We start from the raw sequence: 21586 nt of genomic DNA, 5'->3' as shown, positions 1-21586 counted from the left end.
TATCAGAGCAAAATTAACCATTACAAGCATTTAAAAATAAAGTTTTAACTCCAGAACAATTGAAAATCACTTTGTTCCGGTTTTCTGTTACGTTCTGCTAAAAAATTCATTTTTGTTCTTTGAACGTTTTTAGTCCCTGCTAATTTGTATAAGTACATATGACATCTTTCAGAGATAAATTGTAGACCATTTATCGTGGGTCAAATAAGTAGGAGCTAACATCAAACCAAAATTTTGAGGACACATGACAGTTATGAAATAAATGTCTTCCTCATTTACACCACAAAATGCACATTTGCTATCAATATCCATATATTTAGATAAAGCAGGTTTACAGGGGTAAAGTTTATGTAGGATTTTAAAGTGCACATGTTTGAAATACAAAATTTTAACCAAGCTTTTTTCCAATCAATATCAGAGATTTGAGCATTCCAAAAGAATTTCCCTCTAGGAGAAATCTTATGCTTTGACTTAAATATTTGTCGAAAAAATTTGTTGTTACAGGGTGAACTGAATAATCTGAAGACATCTACTATTGCAACAGTTGGATGTCACATTCATACACTGTTTTTTTGTGTTTATTTGGAGTCTCGCAGCAACCCTACACCTAACCCTAACCACAAAGTTTAAAAAATGTATTCTGAAAAAATGTCAAATTAAAAGTTATATTGAATACAATCATACAGCCGTATCACTAGGTGGCGACAGTGACGAGAAACGTGATGAAAATGAAGAAGAGAAGAAGCTGAGTAAACTGAACAACGTTTTTTATTATTGAAACAGCAAACATGGTAAACATGTTCAAATATAATACAGACATTACGAAAAAGAAAAAGAAAAATCATTTATCTTTTAACTAATATAAATAAAAAAAAATTTAACAAATCTTTGTGCTTTACAATTTTTACACACCTTTATCATCTTATGGTAACACTGCAATTATATCAGAAAATACATTGAAGTTGGGTTTATTTTCCTACCATTACATCTTATGTATAAAATATTATATACCTTGTATATGTTATAATTTATTGCCTTATATACCTACTTTGTACACTTAAAACTGTCAATATACCATTTTTTATGTTTTTTTATTTTTATTTAATTTATTTAATTTTAGTTTTTATTGTTCTGATGTTTTGCTGTCATATTGTACTTATTACAGCAATAATAATAATAATTATTATTAAATTAAAATAAACTTGTCCGCATTAGCCTTGACCTGGATCAAAAGAAAACTGCACCTGCACAATATAACCACACGATGTCAGCATAATCTAAGAACTCCGCTCTTTCACTTTTAGAAGTAGGCTCATACATCAAGTAATATTCTTTGGAAAATAATCCAAGAGCATTTAGCTACAGTCGGTTCTCAACCGGGAAGTACATTTGCTGTTCATTTGTTTCATTCAAATACAAATAATTATTAATATTAACGTTAAATTAATCAGTTTTCCGTTAACGTACATAATAGTGCATTTATTGACAATAAACACATATTGAATGTATTTAAAACAAATTAATATATATATATATATATATATATATTTTTTTTTTTTTCTATTGCGGTTTCACGAACATACTGAGAAATTTACAGGTCAGTTGACTCATGATGAGTTACTAGTTTGCTGTTACCGGATGAAGGAGGTCGTAAACTTTTTTTATCAATTTGCCGGATATCTGAGGCGGAGCTGTAACTTTCAAGTAACCTAGTTCTCACATCAGCTGCCCCTGAGTCCGTCAGAGGCGAGGAGCCGCAGGACATTTAAACCATGAGATACACTGGATTATTTATATCACTGCTTTCTTTTGTTTATACATGGGGTGAGCGCAGAGTATTTTTACAGAGCGAATCATTTAACTTTTGCGTGATGTGGCTAAATAAAAAGCAGCCTTTAATTTGCCAGACACAGATACTGATTAATTGTTTACTCACCTCGTGTTTTTTAGAGAACCTTGAGGCAGCAGATCCAGCTTTACCTCATGTGATGCACTATGATGTTGTCCGACTTCAGGCACTTAAAGAGCGAACGAAAAGGAGCGTCTTTTCTCTCAAGGTCCGGCCACATTCAATCTACTTTTGAAGACTGAAATGTTATTGGTATATCTTAGATTTATTTGTTTAAAGAAAAGCTGATGATGTAGCTTACTTTTATTAATTTATGAAGCCTATGCTTGCTTCCACCCCGTTAGACCTATCCTGAAAAACTTGAATATGCTCTTGCTGTGGATGGGAGGAACTTCAATATTTCTTTGCACAGAAATAGGTGAGACAATCATTAAAATAAAAACAACGTACTAACAGTATGCTGGGGAAAATGGACAATCTGTGACTTGTTTTCACACTCAAACTAATGGAGTTTCATCACATGCAGGGAGCTTTTAGGAAAACATTACACTCTGGCACATTATAACGAAGATGGGATTTCGGAGACTTCTGGCAATATTGTACGTTTAAACAATAAAATAGCTTATGTGTGTCTTATATATTATGTTATATAGTTTGTAAAATATATAGTACTGTTTAATAATGCTTTTTAATCTATTTTGCACACTTCAGGACCACTGCTACTATCAGGGATACATCCAAGAAATAGAGGATTCTTCTGTTAGTGTTGGTCTGTGCTCTGGAATGCAGTAAGGAAACATTTTAATGTTGAGTTAAATCTGATGTATGTTGAATATACCCTTAGTTTACTTTTTTGTACAGTAATGAAAAATATGGTCAGATATTCCAACATCACAGTTGAATTTCTGTGAATAAACAAGGTGGAAATCATATGGTCTCTTAAAAACCAAACAACAGTTTTAAAATGTATATTGAATGCTAGTTTATCAGTCATCGATACACTTCTATACTTTTCTTAATATTTGTTCAATAATGGCAATAGTGAATAGCTGAAGTATAATAGATAGACCTACAGCATATACGTTCTGTTCTAAGTCCCTTTTATTATACAGTGGCAGCAAAGGGTGTGGTAAAAGATTAGTAAAAAATAGTTAATTGTGCCAATGTATCTTGTGGCTTCAAAAAGTACACTGTGCCTTTGGATAGAATTCTCTGCCAAATGACTTCATATTTATTGTCTGTACAGTTCCCACAAATGTCTCATGCTTTAAAGGGAAAGTTCACCCAAAACTGAAAATTCTCTCATCATTTACTCACCCTAATGTCATCTCAGATTTGTATGACTTTCTTTCTTCTGCTAAATACTTTAGATGATTTTTAGAAGAATATCTCAGCTCTGTAGGTACATACAATGCAAATGAATGGTGATCAGGACTTTGAAGCTCCAAAAAGGATATAAAGTCAGCATAAAAGTAATCTATCAGACTCCAATGGTTTAATCAATGTCTTATGAAGTGATCCAGTTGGTTTTGAGTGAGAACAGACCAAAATATAACACATTACTATACATCTTGTCAATGCAGTCTTTAGGGACGATCATGATTTCAAGCTCGATTACACTTCCTAGTGCTTGACGCATGCTAGATGGTGCTATAGGAAGTGTAACTGAGCTTGAAATCATTATTGCCAAGGAGACTGCTGTCAAGATGTACAGTGAAAAAAGAATTATATTTTGGTCTGTTCTCACCCAAAACCAACTGGATTGCTTCAGAAGACATTGATTAATCCATTGGAGTCTGATTAATTACTTTTATGCTAACCTTTTCTGCTTTTTGGAGCTTTTGGAGTTCTGGTCACCATTTACTTGCATTGTTTGGACCTACTGAGCTGAGATATTGTTTAAAAATCTCAATTTGTGTTCAGCAGAAGAAAGAAAGTCATACACATCTGGCATGGCACAAAGGTAAATGAGGAGAGAATTTTCAGTTTTGGGTGAACTAATCCTTTAACTCAGGTGCCTAACTTCTCCCTCTTTAAAATATCTTTTTTTTTTTTTTTTGTTTTTAAGAGGATTTCTGAGAGCAGGAAAGCAAGTTTACTTGATTGAGCCCCTAGAAGAGTCTGTGGATGGTGACCATGCTATATACAAACAAGAGCATTTAAGGTCCAAGAGGGGGGCCTTTGGATACATTAATGACACAGTCTACGACCTTGGTCCAAGGTTTAGTGGACTGTATAAAAGCAAAAACATGGTAATAACTAAGATTGTGATAGAGTATATGTGATAGTTTTTACAATTAACTGTTTAATGAGAATAACTTTAACTTTATTTCATTTGCTCGTCAGAAAAACAAAGCCCCCAGTGGAGGACAGCGGATTGTTGAGATGGTTTTGGTTGTTGATCATAAGGAGGTAATAATAGAGTGTAATGGGGAAAAAATTATTGGTTTCTACTGTGTTGTGCTTATAATTGTTAAAAATATATACTTTCTTTAGTACAAAAGGTTTGGGAGTGTTAAGAATATTGAAGAAAGAATGATGTTGGTCACAAATCATGTGGACAAGGTACAATTCTGGTTTTATATTAATGTGTTTATTGTGTGATTCTTAGAATATGATTTATACAGTTATGAAAATGTTAGTTTTTTGCTTTCACTTTCAGCTCTACCGGCCTTTAAACATACGTGTCATGTTGGTAGGACTTGAGATTTGGTCACAAAGGGACATGATTGATGTCAGCCATATACCGAATGAAACTCTGGAACGTTTTTTAAAATGGCGTCAGGAAATTCTTCTCAAGAGGAAGAAGCATGACAATGCCCATTTTATTACGTGAGTCATTGGCTGCCCATCTTAATCATTCTCTGTGATGCGAATACCACATTTGAACTTTCACTGAATCCTGTTTGCTTAAAAACATGTCTTTAACCCTGGTTTTTGGTTTGTTTTGGAGAAAATGCCTTAAAGTCTCTCATTTTCATTCAGTTCTATAGATTTTCAGGGATCCACTGTTGGGTTGGCAACAGTGAATGCTATGTGCTCTCAATCCTCGGGTGCTGTGAATGAGGTATGTTTACGAGCATGTTTTTACATCAGTAAATTTAACGACTAAAAAATTACAGTTTCCTTATTACTAAGTAAATGTGTTTTGAAGTGAGCTGTGTTTGTGGTATCATTAATGAATCAAGTTTTTCTTTACAAAGGACCATAATGACAATCCTGTTGCAGTGGCTTCTACCATTGCTCATGAAATGGGACATAATCTGGGCATGTCACATGATAATACAAACTGTGGGTGCTCGTCTAGCAATGGCTGCATTATGCAAGATAGCATTGGGTGAGGCTAATTGAAAACACTTTTGATTAGCATATTCTTATGCAATGACACAAGAAACATGTGACCATGATTTTTTACTCTTATACCGACCATAATGTTCTCTTCCCACAGGTATGTTTACCCTGACTCCTTCAGTACTTGCAGTCAAGCATCCTTAAAGACTTTTTTGCAGAATTATGACTCCAGCTGTCTGCTAGACATGCCAAATGATGGTGAATTATATGGGGGCCCAGTGTGTGGGAATGCTTTTGTGGAAAAAGGCGAGGAGTGTGACTGCGGAACGGTTAAGGTTTGACATGTTGGTTTATAATACGTTTTATATAAGTTTCCCAGTTCTAACTTTAATTATGACTTCACTAAAATAGCTGTATTTTTTGAGTATATTTACTCTGACAAAAGATCCTTCATTTTGTTGATACAACATTTTTTATTTTCATCTGATCATAGGAATGCAACAATCCCTGCTGCAATGCCTCCACTTGTCGGCTGACCAAAGATGCCCATTGTGCACATGGGGAGTGCTGCCACAATTGCCAGGTATCAGCAAATGCCCCTTAAATCACTGCAGTATATCCATACACAAGACATAAGTAGTATTTGTAATTTAGTGCCTTTATTTGTCTCTTGTTCATCTTCCCTTCTAGCTGATGCAGTCAGGCATTCTGTGCAGACAAAGTGGTCATGACTGTGATTTGCCAGAGTACTGTACAGGAGAGTCAGCCTTCTGTCCCAAAGATGACTATAAGATGAATGGAATCCCCTGCAATTTTAATCAGGGTTACTGTTACAATGGACAATGTCCAACACATCAGGAACACTGCAAGTTTCTGTGGGGATCAGGTACTCTTCTCACTGAGCCAATATTTTTTGCCTAATACATTTCACACAGAGATCGAGGAATGAGAAATCAAACTTAATAATATAAAGTCATTATCGCATAATATGTTTAGATGCTGATGTAGATGCCGATACCTGCTTTCGTCACAATTTATATGACGGAACGTCCAAGTCCGCTGAGTAAGTGTAACTCCTATTGTAACATGAAACCTTTTATTTGATGGCTGAGGATCAAACATTTTATTTTTTCATCAAGAAAGCTTTGTTCCCTATCTGTCACTCACTCGACGTTGTGTCGATGTAGTGACACTAGGGGTCGCCCTTGGGAGCCCCAAACACCTCTGATCTTTGAGAAAAGGCCAATGGGAATTGGCGAGTGGAATTTGCATGCCACTCCCCTGGACATACGGGTATAAAAGAGCTGGCTCGCAACCACGCATTCAGATTTTTCTTCAGAGCCAAGCGGTTGTGTTCAGCGAGCTGAATCCTCTGCCATTCCATTCACCTCTAAGAAAGCTGTTGGATTTACTGCGCATTACAGCGGCTTCTCCCCCTCGTGCACCGGTGGAGTGCAGAGAATGCCCCTGGGCGCTTCGAGAGTCTAAAATAATATATATTCTTTCGATAAAAGAGTATATTTTCCCTACTAAAAGAGTGGCACTGACGGAGAGCATCTTTCTAAAGATGCCTTTCCGTCTGTGTTTATTTCCTGGTTGCGGTTGTTACCTCTCCACTTCCGATGGCCACGATCGCTGTCTTACATGCTTGGGCGCTGCCCACGCGGAGACAGCATTTGTGGACAGGTCATGTTCTCACTGCGAGAACATGACCATGGCAACGTTGCGGCTTTCTTTCGTTAGAGGGAAGGCCACCCCAGCAGCTCCCCGCCTCGATCCTTCTACCTACGGATTTGAGGCCGCGTCGGTTAGCACTGGGTTAGCACTCCCCAGTGGGAGCCACTCTGCCAGGTAACTCCCCACGGACCTCCCATTCCCCAGTACACTCGTTTGCCCCGGTCGAGTTCTGGGATGAGACCGCTGGCTCATCTCAGGGCGAGTTCGCGATCTCATTCGGCACTCGTGAAGTGGATGAGCTCTCGATTGCAGCATCGGAGAGCGGGCTGGTCCAGTCTGACGCTGAGGACTTGACTGGGCTCCCACCTTCGGGAGCGGTCACCCAGTCTCAGGCCGACGTGGAGCTGGCGGCCATGCTTGCCCGGGCGGCTGCGAGTGTCAGGCTGGAGTGGAATCCTGGGCTCAATTTGGTCGAGATGAGGGAGGCTGACAAGGTACGGTTCCTTGATGCCCCCATCTCCCAGGTCGGCCTATTTGGCGACACCGTCAAGGACTTTGCCCAGCAGTTCTTGGCGGTTAAGCAGACGGAGGCTACTCAGCATATCCTGCCCCAGCACGGATCAAGATCCCGCACCCCGTCTGCTCGTCGCCAGGGGCGTCCCCCTGCGGCGACGACACCGGCTCCAAGGTGGGCATGGCACCGCGGCACACATCACGTGGTCATCACGCCGATCTGCCGCTACCTTTTCAGCTCTTGGATGGGCCTTGCATTCCTACGGGCAGGAGTCCCCTTATTGCAAGTACCCCAGGCGCATTGTGGTTACGACAGATGCCTCCAAGTGTGGCTGGGGCGCCGTGTGCTACGGGCACGCAGCCGCGGGCTCCAGGACAGGTCCGCGACTGCGTTCGCATATCAACTGCCTCGAGTTGCTCGCAATGTTGCTCGCCCTGCAGAGGCTTCGGCCGTTGATCCAGGGCAAGCACATGTTGGTCCGGACGGAAAACATGACGATGGTAGTGTACAGTAGCCGCCAAGGAGGCTTGCGCTTGCGTCTCATTGTCGCAACTCGCCCGCCGCCTCCTCCTCTGGAGTCAGCAGCGACTCGTCCTCTCTCAGGGACGGGGCACCATCTGGCACCCACAACCAGACCTCTGGAATGTTCATGTCTGGCCCTTGGACGGGACACGGAAGACCAAAGTGGCATACCACCCACGGTGGTAGACCTGATCACTCAGGCTAGGGCTCCCTCTATGAGGAGCCTATGTGCCTTGCAGTGGTGTCTGTTCGCTAAGTGGTGTTCTTCCTGACGCGAAGACCCCCAGAGATGCGCAGTTGGGTCGGTGCTTTCCTTCCTGCAGGAGAGGCTGGTGGTGCAGCTGTCCCCTCCACCTTGAGGGTGTACGTGGCCGCTATGGTGGCGCACCACAATGCAGTTGACAGTAAGTATTTAGGGAAGCCCGACCTGATCATCAGGTTCCTAAGAGGGCAAGGTGGTTGAATCCTCCCAGACCACGCCTCATTCCCTCATGGGATCTCTCCGTGGTCCTGCGGGGAGCCCCGTTTGAGCCCTGGAGTCAGTTGAACTAAAGGCAGTCTCTTGAAGACTGACCTCTTGACTGAGCTCACATCCATCAAGAGGGTAGGGGACCTGCAGGCGTTCTCTGTCAGCAACACGTGCCTGGAGTTTGGTCCGGAATACTCTCACGTGATCCTGAGGCCCCGACCGAGCTATATGCCCAAGGTTCCCACGACCCTGTTTAGGGATCAGGTGGTGAAGCTGCCCCAGGAGGAGGCAGACCCAGCCTTTTCGTTGCTGTGTCTGGTGCGTGCTTTGCACATCTACTTGGATTGCATGCAGAGCTTTAGAGGCTCTGAGCAGCTCTTTGTCTGCTTCGGAGGACAGAGGAATGGGAGCGCTGCCTCCCTTGGGGCTTCGGGCACACTCCACACTCCACTACACCAATGGCACCTCTTTGGCAGACATCGGTAGAGCAGCAGGCTGGGCAACACCCAATACCTTCGCAAGGTTCCTCAAGCTCCAGGTTGAGCCGATTTGTCCTGTGTATTGTCAGGTACAAACAGGGGAGACGTGTGCTTTTACCCCCCAGCCATGTCCACGAGACAGTGGACCCTGGATGTCCTTCCTCCTTAGCCCTGTGGCAGGCGAGTTCATGGAGAAACTCGATGGTGGCCCAGTACGTGTGCTATTAGGCCCTGTACTGGTATAGTTGCTCCACATGCGCTGGTTACCTGTCTGTAACCCCATGTGATGTATCTTCCGTGAGACGGTTTCTGCATTGGTAAACCCACGTCTTCCTTGGGCTGAGTCCCCTCTGCCACCGGTCGCTGTGTTTGTAGAGCTCTGCCCCCTCTGGGTAGGACCTACCACGGGGACTTCTCCACATGCGACACTGTCGACAAAAACTCAGCAAGACCATGTGACGTATTTCCACACATTACCTCCCCTTTGGGCAGGGTGTGGTCTCCACAGTGTCTTCCCCTTGGGAGAGACACCCCCCCCGACGCGGACACTTACGGCCCCCAGTCGATCGATTTCCACTCTTTTTTGGGGAGAAAAAAGAGGAGAAGAGGCCATGGCTGGAATGGCCTGTCCCCATTTTTTGGGCAGTTGACTTGTCACCGAGGTGCAGGGGACCATACGATGCTCGTAGGAGCGTTGGGGGAGGTTACGTGACAGCCAGGTGTGCTGGCTACGAGGCACGCAATGGTTTGCCTGTCTTGCACCGCCAGTCCACGTAACACAGTTCAGCTAGTTATGGCATTTCATATAGGGACCCCTAGTGTCACTACATCGACACAACGTCGAGTGAGTGACAGATAGGGAATGTCCTGGTTACTTTAGTAACCTCCGTTCCCTGATGGAGGGAACGAGCCGTTGTGTCCCTCCTGCCACAACTCTGAAATACACGCTGAAATGGCCGGGACCCTGTCTCGGCTCCTCAGCACAAAACCTGAATGAGTGGTTGCGAGCCAGCTCCTTTTATACCTGTATGTTCGGGGGAGTGGCATGCAAATTCCACTCGCCAATTCCCATTGTCCTTTTCTCAAAGATCAGAGGTGTTTGGGGCTCCCAAGGGCGACCCCTAGTGTCACTACATCAACACAACGTCTCGTTCCCTCCATCAGGGAACAGAGGTTATGAAAGTCTGATTGACATATTTTTATATTTTAAAAAACATTTATACGATAATATCTTATATCCATTAGGCACATGAAATGTGGGAAAATATACTGTTCTGGTGGGAATGAGTTCCCCATAACAACAAAAAAATTGATAGTAACCTTGCAATCAAGAACCTGCTACATGGCTTTGGATTCCTCGCCCACAGAAGATTTGGGGATGGTTCCTACAGGCACCAAATGTGGTTCTAATAAGGCAAGAAAATAAAATATCATCTGCTTACAGTACTGTGCAAAAGTCTTAGGCACATTAAGGGCCAATTTACACTACCCCAAAAATACTCCAACAAGTGTGTTCACCCTGTTGGCATTTGTTGGGAAGGTTTGATAATGTAAGTTATTCTTCTCAGCATTCTAAATCCAACTGCCAACTTTAGAATGTTGGAGTTTGTTGGGGCAGCGTGAGATGTTTCACAAAAACATTTGTCTTACGATGGTTATTTTCTATCTTCTGCTTTACTTTCAGTAGGAAATATCAATTTTAGATTCCCAAACATTGCTTTTGCAAATAGAATAGAACAGAATAGAAGTATAACAAGGAGTCCTCTCAGTCTTGGGTTACAAGAAGAGACAGAAGCAATTGAGACATAGAATACATAGAGCTGTGGCAAGTTCTCCAAAACGCTTGGAATAGCCTATGGCCAAAAAGCTTGAAAAACTGTGTGCAAGTGTACCAAGGAGGAGTGGTGCTGTTTCAAAGGCATTGTGTTTAAGTTTAGTTTTTTTTTTTAATGTTTAATGCACTTTTCATGTAGTTAATTAAAAAAATTAATCATGACATTATTTTTGGAAAACATACTCAATATAAATTTTTCACAACTGCTTAAAACTTTTGCACAGTACTGTACATAGGCTACGTATATTGTCTGATGGCATTGCTATCTTTATGTGTACTTTATTAAAGCAGTCCACAATGCAAAAAAAAAAAAAAAAAAAAAGAAGAAAACAAATTAAAAAAAAAACATATTTTTTCCTATCAACAGGTGTGTTACAACAACCTTTGTTTGGACATTAGTATATACGGTACTGAGAACTGTTCTGATAAATGCAACAATCGTGGGGTATGTTATTTTATTTTATTTTTTCATATCTGTGTGATATATTTTCCCCTATATTTGTACTGTTAGAATTAGGAGAAAGTATTGTTACAAAGTTTGTCATGTTTTGATATTGTAAAAGTCATTATTGTTTAAATATGCAAAAGGTGTTTAAAAGGTAGAAGTAGATTTTAATTTTCCTTTGAGATTTATGATTTTTCAAAGTGTCTTACAGATACTAAAGCTTGTTACTGACTTGTATTATAAAGGTGTGCAACCATGAAGGAAAGTGTCACTGTGATCCAGGTTGGGCACCACCCTATTGTGACGTTCAACTGTCCGAACTTCCAAAAAGTAAACCATTTACATCTTTACCATATAAGTACTATGTCATGTAATATGAGTGAGTCAATCCATTCATTGACCAAAACTCATTTTGTCACAGTGGACAGCAGAGATGATGTCAAATGTGTGCTTTTGATTTACAGTCAAACAAGCTTTAGTCATTGGTGTGACTACATCTGTAGTCGTCTTGGTACTGATCATTATCATTGGAGCACTGTTGTGTAGCAGAAACATAATAGCAGAAATTAAAAAGAAAAGGTAGGATCTGAACTATCAGTTACTGTAATCATTACTTTGTGGTTGATTGCATTGCAATTATAATACTATTAATGATGGACATTATGTTTTAAATTATCATCTGAAAGGTCTTTGAAGGACACCCACAGTTCCTCTGGCCAGTGCAATCCAGCATTCCAACTGGGCAGTGCAAAGAACAGCCCCAGATTTGCACAACCATGCATTAGTCAACCAACATTCCTTGAAACATCCTCGTCACTGACCTGCAAACCTCTTCATGCTTCAGCTGTGCCCTATAGACCAGCACCACTGGTAAGATCTTTCATTTGCCTTGAACCAAGCTGTTTAGTTTGTGATTACATTTTAGAATAAAGGAAATTAATCATACGTTCATATTGAATACCTACACTTTTCTCATTATTCACAGCCTCCAAAGGACTCAACACAAACCAGGATGCAACAGGTAGTTAATCTTAAATAAAAAATGAAACTACCTCCTCTCTTAAAATGACTTCATGTAATTATTTCAATCTATTCTTGATTAGATTTTCCTATATTTTATTAGATTATGAAACCCTCCGTCCCACCTGTTTCCTATTTTCATCCTACTCAGGTAAGGTCTAGAAATATTGTTTTTGGTTTAATTAAGTTGAAGTGCTAGAAAAAAAAAACATTCTTTGCAAGAGTAAATTATGCACTTATGTCATTTCTAAATTTTGATTCAGGCCAAACCCCTGTTACCTAAACTGGAATCTAAACCACTTCCTCCTTCAAGACCTTTACCACCACTGATGTCCAAATCTGTAAGAGACTATTTCTACTTTTTCCTAATTTAGTCAATAGCTAGCATGCCACCCTACTGACATATAGTTGAAGACAGAAATTTACATACACTTAGGTTGATGTCACTAAAACTAATTTCTTAACCACTCCACAGATTTAATATTAGCAAACTATAGTTTTGGTAAGTCTTTTAGGACACCTACTTTGTGCATGACATGAGTAATTTGTCCAACAATTGTTTACAGACAGATTGTTTCACTTTTAATTGACTATATCACAATTCCAGTGGGTCAGAAGTTTACATATACTAAGTTAACTGTGCATTTAAGCAGCTTGGAAAATTCCAGACAATGATGTCAACACTTTTGACAGTTAGCCAGTTATCTTCTGACAGGGGGTGTACTGAATTGGAGGTGTACCTGTGGATGTATTTTAAGGCCTACCTTCAAACTCAGTGCCTCTTTGCTTGACATCATGGGAAAATCAAAAGAAATCAGCCAAGACCTCAGAAAAAAAAATTGTGGACCTCCACAAGTCTGGTTCATCCTTTGGAGCAATTTCCAAATGCCTGAAGGTATCACGTTTATCTGTACAAACAATAGTACGCAAGTATAAACACTATGGGATGATGCAGCCATCATACCGCTCGGGAAGGAGATGCATTCTGTTTTCTAGAGATGAACGTAGTTTGGTGCGAAAAGTGAAAATCAATCCCAGAACAACAGCAAAGGACCTTGTGAAGATGCTGGAGGAAACAGGTAGACAAGTATCTATATTCACAGTAAAACGAGTCCTATATCGACATAACCAGAAAGGCTGCTCAGCAAGGAAGAAGCCACTGCTCCAAAACTGCCATAAAAAAGCCAGACTACAGTTTGCAAGTGCTTATGGGAACAAAGATCTTACTTTTTGGAGAAATGTCCTCTGGTCTAATGAAAAAATTTTTTAACTGTTTGGCCATAATGACCATTGTTATTTTTGGAGGAAAAAGGGTGAGGCTTAAAAGCCGAAGAACACCTTCCCAACCGTGAAGCATGGGGGTGGCAGCATCATGCTGTGGGGGTGCTTTGCTGCAGGAGGGACTGGTGCACTTCACAAAATAGATAACATCATGAGGAAAGAAAATTATGTGAATATATTGAATCAACATCTCAAGACATCAGCCAGGAAATTAAAGCTCGGTCGCAAATGGGTCTTCCAAATGGAAAATGACCCCAAGCATACCTCCAAAGTTGTGGCAAAATGGCTTAAGGACAACAAAGTCAAGGTATTGGAGTGGCCATCACAAAGCCCTGACCTTAATCTGATAGAAAAGTTGTGGGCAGAACTGAAAAAGCATGTGCAAGCAAGGAGTCCTACAAACCTGACTCAGTTACACCAGTTCTGTCTGGAGGAATGGGCCAAAATTCCAGCAACTTATTATGAGAAGCTTGTGGAAAGCTACCCAAAACGTTTGACCCAAGTTAAACAATTTAAAGGCAATGCTACTAAATACTAACAAAGTGTATGTAAACTTCTGACTCACAATGTGATGAAAGAAATAAAAGCTCTCTCTATTATTATTCTGACATTTCACCAGAGGTGGGTAGAGTAGCCCAAAACTGTACTCAACTAAAAGTATTTTTTTAATTACTTTAAAAAAACAAATTCTCAAGTAGAAGTAAAATTACTAACATACAGTGCATCCAGAAAGTATTCACAGCGCTTCACTTTTTCCACATTTTGTTATGTTACAGCCTTATTCCAAAATGGATTAAATTCATTATTTTCCTCAAAATTCTACAAACAATACCCCATAATGACAACATGAAAGAAGTTTGTTTGAAATCTTTGCAAATTTATTAAAAATAAAAAAATAAAAAAATCACATGTACATAAGTATTCACAGCCTTTGCCATGACACTTAAAATTGAGCTCAGGTGCATCCTGTTTCCACTGATCATCCTTGAGATGTTTCTACAACTTGATTGGAGTCCACCTGTGGTAAATTCAGTTGATTGGACATGATTTGGAAAGGCACACACCTGTCTATATAAGGTCCCACAGTTAACAGTGCATGTCAGAGCACAAACCAAGCCATGAAGTCCAAGGAATTGTCTGTAGACCTCCGAGACAGGATTGTATCGAGGCACAGATCTGGGGAAGGGTACAGAAAAATGTCTGCAGCATTGAAGATCCCAATGAGCACAGTGGCCTCCATCATCCGTAAATGGAAGAAGTTTGGAACCACCTGGACTCTTCCTAGAGCTGGCTGCCTGGCCAAACTGAGCGATCGGGGGAGAAGGGCCTTAGTCAGGGAGGTGACCAAGAACCCGATGGTCACTCTGACAGAGCTCCAGCATTTCTCTGTGGAGAGAGGAGAACCTTCCAGAAGAACAACCATCTCTGCAGCACTCCACCAATCAGGCCTGTATGGTAGAGTGGCCAGACAGAAGCCACTCCTCAGTAAAAGGCACATGACAGCCCACCTGGAATTTGCCAAAAGGCACCTGAAGGACTCTCAGACCATGAGAAACAAAGATTGAACTCTTTGGCCTGAATGGCAAGCGTCATGTCTGGAGGAAACCAGGCACTGCTCATCACCTGGCCAATACCATCCCTACAAGTGAAGCATTGTGGTGGCAGCATCATGCTGTGGGGATGTTTTTCAGCGGCAGGAACTGGGAGACTAGTCAGGATCGAGGGAAAGATGAATGCAGCAATGTACAGAGACATCCTTGATGAAAACCTGCTCCAGAGCACTCTGGACCTCAGACTGGGGCAAAGGTTCATCTTCCAACAGGACAATGACCCTAAGCACACAGCCAAGTTAACAAAGGAGTGGCTCCGGGACAACTCTGTGAATGTCCTTGAGTGGCCCAGCCAGAGCCCAGACTTGAACCCGATTGAACATCTCTGGAAAGATCCATCCAACCTGATGGAGCTTGAGAGGTCCTGCAAAGAAGAATGGGAGAAACTGCCCAAAAATAGGTGTGCCGAGCTGTAGCATCATACTCAAAAAGACTTGAGGCTGTAATTGGTGCCAAAGGTGCTTCAACAAAGTATTGAGCAAAGGCTGTGAATACTTATGTACGTGATTTTGGTTTTTTTTCCGTTTTTTATTTTTAATAAATTTGCAAAGATTTCAAACAAACTTCTCTCAAATTGTCATTATGGGGTATTGTTTGTAGAATTTTGAGGAAAATAATGAATTTAATCCATTTTGGAATAAGGCTGTAACATAACAAAATGTGGAAAAAGTGAAGCGCTGTGAATACTTTCCAGATGCACTGTAAATAATTACTTGAGTAAGAGTAAGAAAGTATATAATTAAAAGAGTACTCAAGTAGTGAGTAACTCATTACTTTCACAAATGACATAATAGACGTTAATTCCCCAATATTCCATTATATACATTTAATATGTATTACAGAATTATTATTATTAATGGAAATTCTGTCATCATTCACCATCATGTTGTTCCAAACCCATATGACTTTCTTTCTTCCATGCAACATAATAAGGAGATATTAGACAGAATGTTTAATATCTGTCACTATTAACTTTGTGAATTTTTTTTTCTCCATATTTTGAAAGTGAATGATAAGTGAGACTGTCAGTCCCTTACATTCTGTCTAACATATTTTGTGTTCCACATAAAGCAAAGCGTCACACTGGTTTGGAACAACATGAGGGTAGGGAAATGATGACAGAATATTAAATTATGGCTGAGCTATCACTTTAAAGGGGTAGTTTACCCAAAAATGAAAATTCTCTCATCATTTACTCACCCTCATGAAATCCCAGATGTGCATGACTTCCTTTCTTCAGCAGAACACAAATTAAGATTTTTAGAAGAATATTTGAGCTCTGTAGGCCAATATTTTGATGCTCCAAAAAGCACATAAAGGCAGCATAAAAGTAATCCATAAGACTCCATTAGTTAATTCCATGTCTTCAGAAGTGATATGATAGGTGTGGGTGAGAAAAAGATCAATATTTGTCATTTATGCTAGATATTCTTCTCCCTGCCCAGCAGGAGGCGATATGTGAATCACTAAAAACACAAGAATAAGAATGTGAAGGTGATCTGTTTCTCTGTTTCTCATCCACACCTATCACATCGCTTCTGAAGATACTGATTTAACCACTGGAGTCTTATGGATTACTTTTATGCTGACTTATGTGATTTTGTTTAGCTTTAAAATGTTGCCACCCATTCACTTGCATTGTATGGACCTACAGAGCTGAGAAATTCTTCTAAAAATCTTCATTTGAGTTCAGCAGATGAAAGAAAGTCATACACATCTGGGGTGGCATGAGGGTGAGTAAATAATGGGAATTAAAATTTTGGGGTGAACTATCCCTTTAAGGGCTCTTGTCAGATCTGGATGAATTTGTCAGTAAGAGAGGTTTGGAAACATTTCTAGTAATTATTACAGTGAAAACGTGAAAATGTCCCACAAGGACATTATATATAATGCTGAAATATAAACCAAAGCAAGATCATGTTTTATTAATGCCTTCTTTTGCTATTTCATAGCTTTTAAAGTCCTTATTAAAGGCAGATTCTTATTTCAGTGTAGTTACAGTTTTCAGAGTCGAAAGAATTTAGATCATTAGTTCTGTACAGCAGTACCGCCGCTCTCTAAATGCATATACGCAGCCTAGTGAGTAGGGCACCAACCCCGGTCGTGGAACACTCGCTGTGTCTGAAACCGCCCCTGTCCACTATACAGAGCACTATTTCGAGTGTCCGCCATTTTGTAGGATTGTCTGAATTCTGAGTGAGCCACTCGTTTCTTACTTTTGTTTACTCATTATTACCCACAATGCACTCTAATTTCGAGTGTACATTTGATGTGCACTTGACGATGGTTAATTGCCCAAAATCCAGCACGGGGAAGATGTACGAGCTGGGAGTTTACTGCTTCCTTCACTCCTGCAATGTTTTATTTCATGCTGAATGTATTAAATTCGTTTATGACAAATCATTACTTGATTAAAGTAACATAATAACATATAGAGAGGCAAAACATACAGATACATTTTAAAATGTACTCTTTATTTAATCAAATGTGCTTACTCTTTATATTGACATACTTTATATATTAAAAATGACAAACAGAATGAAGATTTATTGTATTAATATATTATTTAATAAGAATAACAAGTAAGGCCCAGGTATTTTAAAAGTTCATATGTGATGTTTCTGTGACAGCCCCAGAGCTCTGACACTCGGTGTATACGTCAGCGTCCGAATTCACTCACTCATTTCGTTCACTCACTGTTAAGATATAGTGCACTAACTGCCATTCACTATATAGGAAATAGTGAACGAGTGAACGATTTCGGACACAGCCACTCTCTTCGCCATACGATTGCCTCACGCCCGCACATCTCTCACACGTGCGCCTCAAGTACCTCGCTGTGCACGCACAGAAATGCTGTCTGTTCACGCTCCAGTTGTCAATCATGCGAACAGCAGAGCTAAGGCATTTATTTACACTTAACTTGGATGTTTACATGGTTTTATAGTTAATCTGCCTGAAGGAGCTGCGATAGTTTCATGACATGCGGGACGTGGGACAAAGCACACTGATATATTGCTGCACTGATTTAAAAATGTACACTTAAAAACTGATGTCATAAGAGCCCAGTTACATTATTACCTTGAAAATAACCATCTCATTACACTGAAAAGCCCGCGTTATCATTAGAGCCAAATCTTACCTCAGCGTGCTGCCTTAAGTTGGAGCTGTGATATTAATCTTGAAATATCTGCTTGTCTTGGTGTTAGAAGAAGGCGCTGCATGACGATACTATTCTCTTTTTCATTGTGCGGAGCGAAGAAAGTGTTTCATTTTGAAGAGTTTGCAGCACTAATGACTTGAGTGACAGTCTGTGACAGCAGCGCGCAGCTGTGTGAACTTCCGCTCTCGTAAAAGTCTCATTTAATACTCTCTCAATAAATACGCATTAATTCAAATTAAACCCAGTAATGTAACGACAGGAACGCCGCCCATTGTAAAGAAGTAAAAGTAAAAAAATTTCATTAGAAATTTACTTGAGTGAGATTAAGAAGTACCCCCTTTTAAACCTAATCTAAAAGTAAATTTTTTTCCAAAAAGTTACTCAAGTAAATGTAACGGAGTAAATGTAGTGCGTTACTATCCACCTCTGCATTTCACATTCTTAAAATAAAGTAGTGATCCTAACTGACCTAAGACAGGGAAAGTTTTCTATGATTAAATGTTAGGAATTGTGAAAAACTGAGTTTAAATGTATTTGGCTAAGGTGTATGTAAACTTCTGACTTCAACTGTAAATCCTATTCATTAATATTATGCCTTCTTTGCTTTACTAATAGGAGGCTAAACCAAAACCACCTCCAGTGCCTCCTGCAAAACCTGCAGGGATACATCCAGCACATGCTCCACCTAAGGTAAATTTACACAATGGTGTAGATTTGGCTTGAACATTGTGGGGGTTGCAACGTGGAGCATTTATTTGTTTCCATTGATCATGGTATAACTATTGGGGGGGTTGTAATTGCTTGTTTTGACTATTGGGGGGTGGGGGGGGGGGTGGATCTACACCCCTCAATTTACATTTTGTGTTTACATGTTTTATTGCTTGCTTTTCATTTATTTGGTAACAATTTCTGGAAACCATAAAACCACTTTTAAGTGTCTTAAAAACCGAACTGTTAATTTATTCAAGCTGCCTGACAGTCTAGTTGACTTAAAAATGTAAATGAACGACTGAATGTCAAGGTTTTAATGACCTTTTGCATTCACTGTAGGCAATCCAGAAAGTAGCACTGAAACCTCCTGCCAGGCCCAGATGACTTGAAACAGTCTGAGTTTGAGTCGTTCTTTTGGGGGCTTCAGAAGAAGCTTGGGATGCAAAACCAAGGGAGCAGTTCATGAGCTGAACAAAGCTCATATTTCTTTGTGGTATGGCTGTGAATTACAAGATGAAGTTAAAGGAGATGGTAAAACAGAATGAAGCATTTGCACTCACTCGCTCCCTTGGTAATCTTGGTACAACCTGTTTATTTCCGTTTCTGTATTTTGGCCATTTTCTTTTTATTTACTGTATGTTTTTTTATTATATATATATATATATTATATTATTTGCAGAAATTTACAGCCATTGCTAGTTGTGTGTAAAAAAAACAACCAGCAAAAATATCAATACAGGGCATCTAATGTCCACTTAGTTAACTCCATGCAAGTGTACATAGTCCCTCTTTCACAATCTCATTACTCCCAAGCAGCAGAGAAAATATTCTCATGTGTTTTAAAACTAAAGCCAAATATTCTTCAAAAAGAAGCTTATTATTTCCAAAGGCATGAGTTCCAGTGTTGGGGAGGCCAGGGTTGGTTGGCACACTTTTCATACTTTGTTGAATATCTCTGTTGGAACAAACGTGAAGATACCCCAAGTAGGTACAGTATTTATTAATACAAATATTTACTCACTTTTGTTAATTAATGGTCAAAGTTATGTTGTGCGTTTGTGCCAACCAAACCCAAATGGGGTTAGTTGGCACAGGTTGTCTGGTTGGTTGGCACAGTGTTAAAACACTATAGTTTTAAGAGAGAAGCAACACACAAAAAACAAACAACAGTTTATTTTAAACCAGGACAACATAACAACACATGTTTGTCTTCTATCGTTAATATGAGTAATGATTATGTAATTAATATGATTTTATTCATATGATTTTTTTTTAAATTATGAACAATTTGTATATATATAAACTTATCTAAATCTTTAATTAAACTTGTTTAATATAAATGTAAAACTTTTCTAATCTCATAAATGAAACAAACTAATTGTATAGCTGGCTTGTCTTAAACTGTGAGTATGTGTAATAAGCATAATAATAATAAGTATTATTATTACATTATTTTATGTTATATATGTGTGTTTAGAGGTATGAAGTTATATAACGGTTATGAATCATTCTCTATTATTTTTTTATAACCAGTGTGATAACCAACCCCAAAATCAACATGCCAACCAACCCCACTCACACTCATTAGATAAATGATGTAAGCCAGCTAGCACACAGTAGCTTATCACAGGCTAACAACTCTTATATCAAAATAAAGCTGATGCCCATCACTATTAACTCAAATTAATATATTTAAAAAATCATTCTTGGTATTATAAAATTTTTAGCAGATTAGTTTAATTGTTGTTACATAGATAAAATGCAACGTTGCCTTTGCTATAACAGATTTTAACATTCAGATAGAATCAACCAGTGTAGGTCAGGAAAATGAACATTTACATATTTCAAAATGACCAGAAATTGCCTCTGTGCCAACCAACCCCAGTCTCCCTTACTTTCCGTCTCTCATTAGATAGAAGAATTTTAAGCAATTTCTTTGTGGACATCAAACCAAAGCAACCTTGTAAAATATCTTTTAAAATACAGTGAAGATAAAATTTTCAGTTTTACACATCTTAATTTGTTTCATTGGATATATATGAGTCCTATTAATTGGGTTTCTAGTTTGAACAAAACCTCTGGATTTCACAGTGCCACACAAATCCCAGTCCATAAAATAGCATATCAGTGGCCACACTGAGAGTAGTTGTTTACATATATTTGCATATTTCTTTATTTATATGTTTCCGAAACCTTTACTGTTGAGTTTACTTGTAGACATAGTTAGTGAGTTAGACAAAGGCAAAAATGTGTTTTTTGCCCACCTAATCTTTGTTCAATCATGCAATCTCAGCTGGTCTGATTTTACTCTCTGTAAATCTGAAAATATGTATTGATTATTATGTCTGTTTGTATATTTGTTTACTTTAATAAAGTGTTTTCACATTTCTCTTGTAATTCGTTGGCAATCAATCAAGTTTTTGTATTTATATTTAGATTATATTTATATTTATATTTGTCTTCAGAAAACGACTAAAAACACATCTTTTCCATGAGCACTTAACCAGTAACTGAAGAAAAAAAAAAGAAATTCCTGTTGCACTTTATTTTGTTTTGAATACTATTCTGATGCTAGTGAAACTTTGTAATACAGCACTTTTCATACCACTTTCTCCTTAAGATGATTTGCTTATGCTTTCCCCTTTGGATAAAAGCGTCTGCCAAATGAATAATTGTAAATGTAATGTAAATGTAGATATATCGTTAACACTACACTAAAGT

The 21586-nt window shown here is 39.3% G+C and overlaps 1 protein-coding gene across 1 annotated transcript; it reads left to right on the top strand.

Moving 5' to 3' along the window:
* Positions 1–1687: 1687 nt before the first annotated feature.
* On the top strand, positions 1688–21262 carry adam8a (ADAM metallopeptidase domain 8a). Its single transcript, XM_051648111.1, has 25 exons — positions 1688–1824; positions 1951–2057; positions 2194–2267; positions 2376–2448; positions 2561–2637; positions 3918–4101; positions 4196–4261; positions 4346–4414; positions 4512–4681; positions 4835–4916; positions 5053–5186; positions 5298–5475; positions 5634–5723; positions 5831–6026; positions 6137–6203; positions 10047–10215; positions 11003–11080; positions 11326–11410; positions 11545–11659; positions 11767–11950; positions 12066–12101; positions 12204–12251; positions 12364–12441; positions 18770–18844; positions 19205–21262. The coding sequence occupies exons 1-25, from the start codon at positions 1773–1775 to the stop codon at positions 19247–19249; spliced, it is 2532 nt and encodes an 843-aa protein (XP_051504071.1). The 5' UTR covers positions 1688–1772; the 3' UTR covers positions 19250–21262.
* The last annotated feature ends 324 nt before the right edge of the window (positions 21263–21586 follow it).

Source organism: Myxocyprinus asiaticus, chromosome 21 (assembly GCF_019703515.2).
Source record: "Myxocyprinus asiaticus isolate MX2 ecotype Aquarium Trade chromosome 21, UBuf_Myxa_2, whole genome shotgun sequence".
Taxonomy (NCBI): Eukaryota; Metazoa; Chordata; class Actinopteri; order Cypriniformes; family Catostomidae; genus Myxocyprinus; species Myxocyprinus asiaticus.
Note: the sequence above shows the minus strand (reverse complement) of the source record. Positions and strands in the feature narration are given on the sequence as shown.

Bases quoted from the DNA above. Each gene is read 5' to 3' on its own strand.
- adam8a (XM_051648111.1), top strand. From the start codon at position 1,773: ATGAGATACACTGGATTATTTATATCACTGCTTTCTTTTGTTTATACA. The intron at 4,917-5,052 runs GTATGTTTACGA...TTCTTTACAAAG, and splicing joins CCTCGGGTGCTGTGAATGAG to GACCATAATGACAATCCTGT. The intron at 10,216-11,002 runs GCAAGAAAATAA...TCCTATCAACAG, and splicing joins CCAAATGTGGTTCTAATAAG to GTGTGTTACAACAACCTTTG.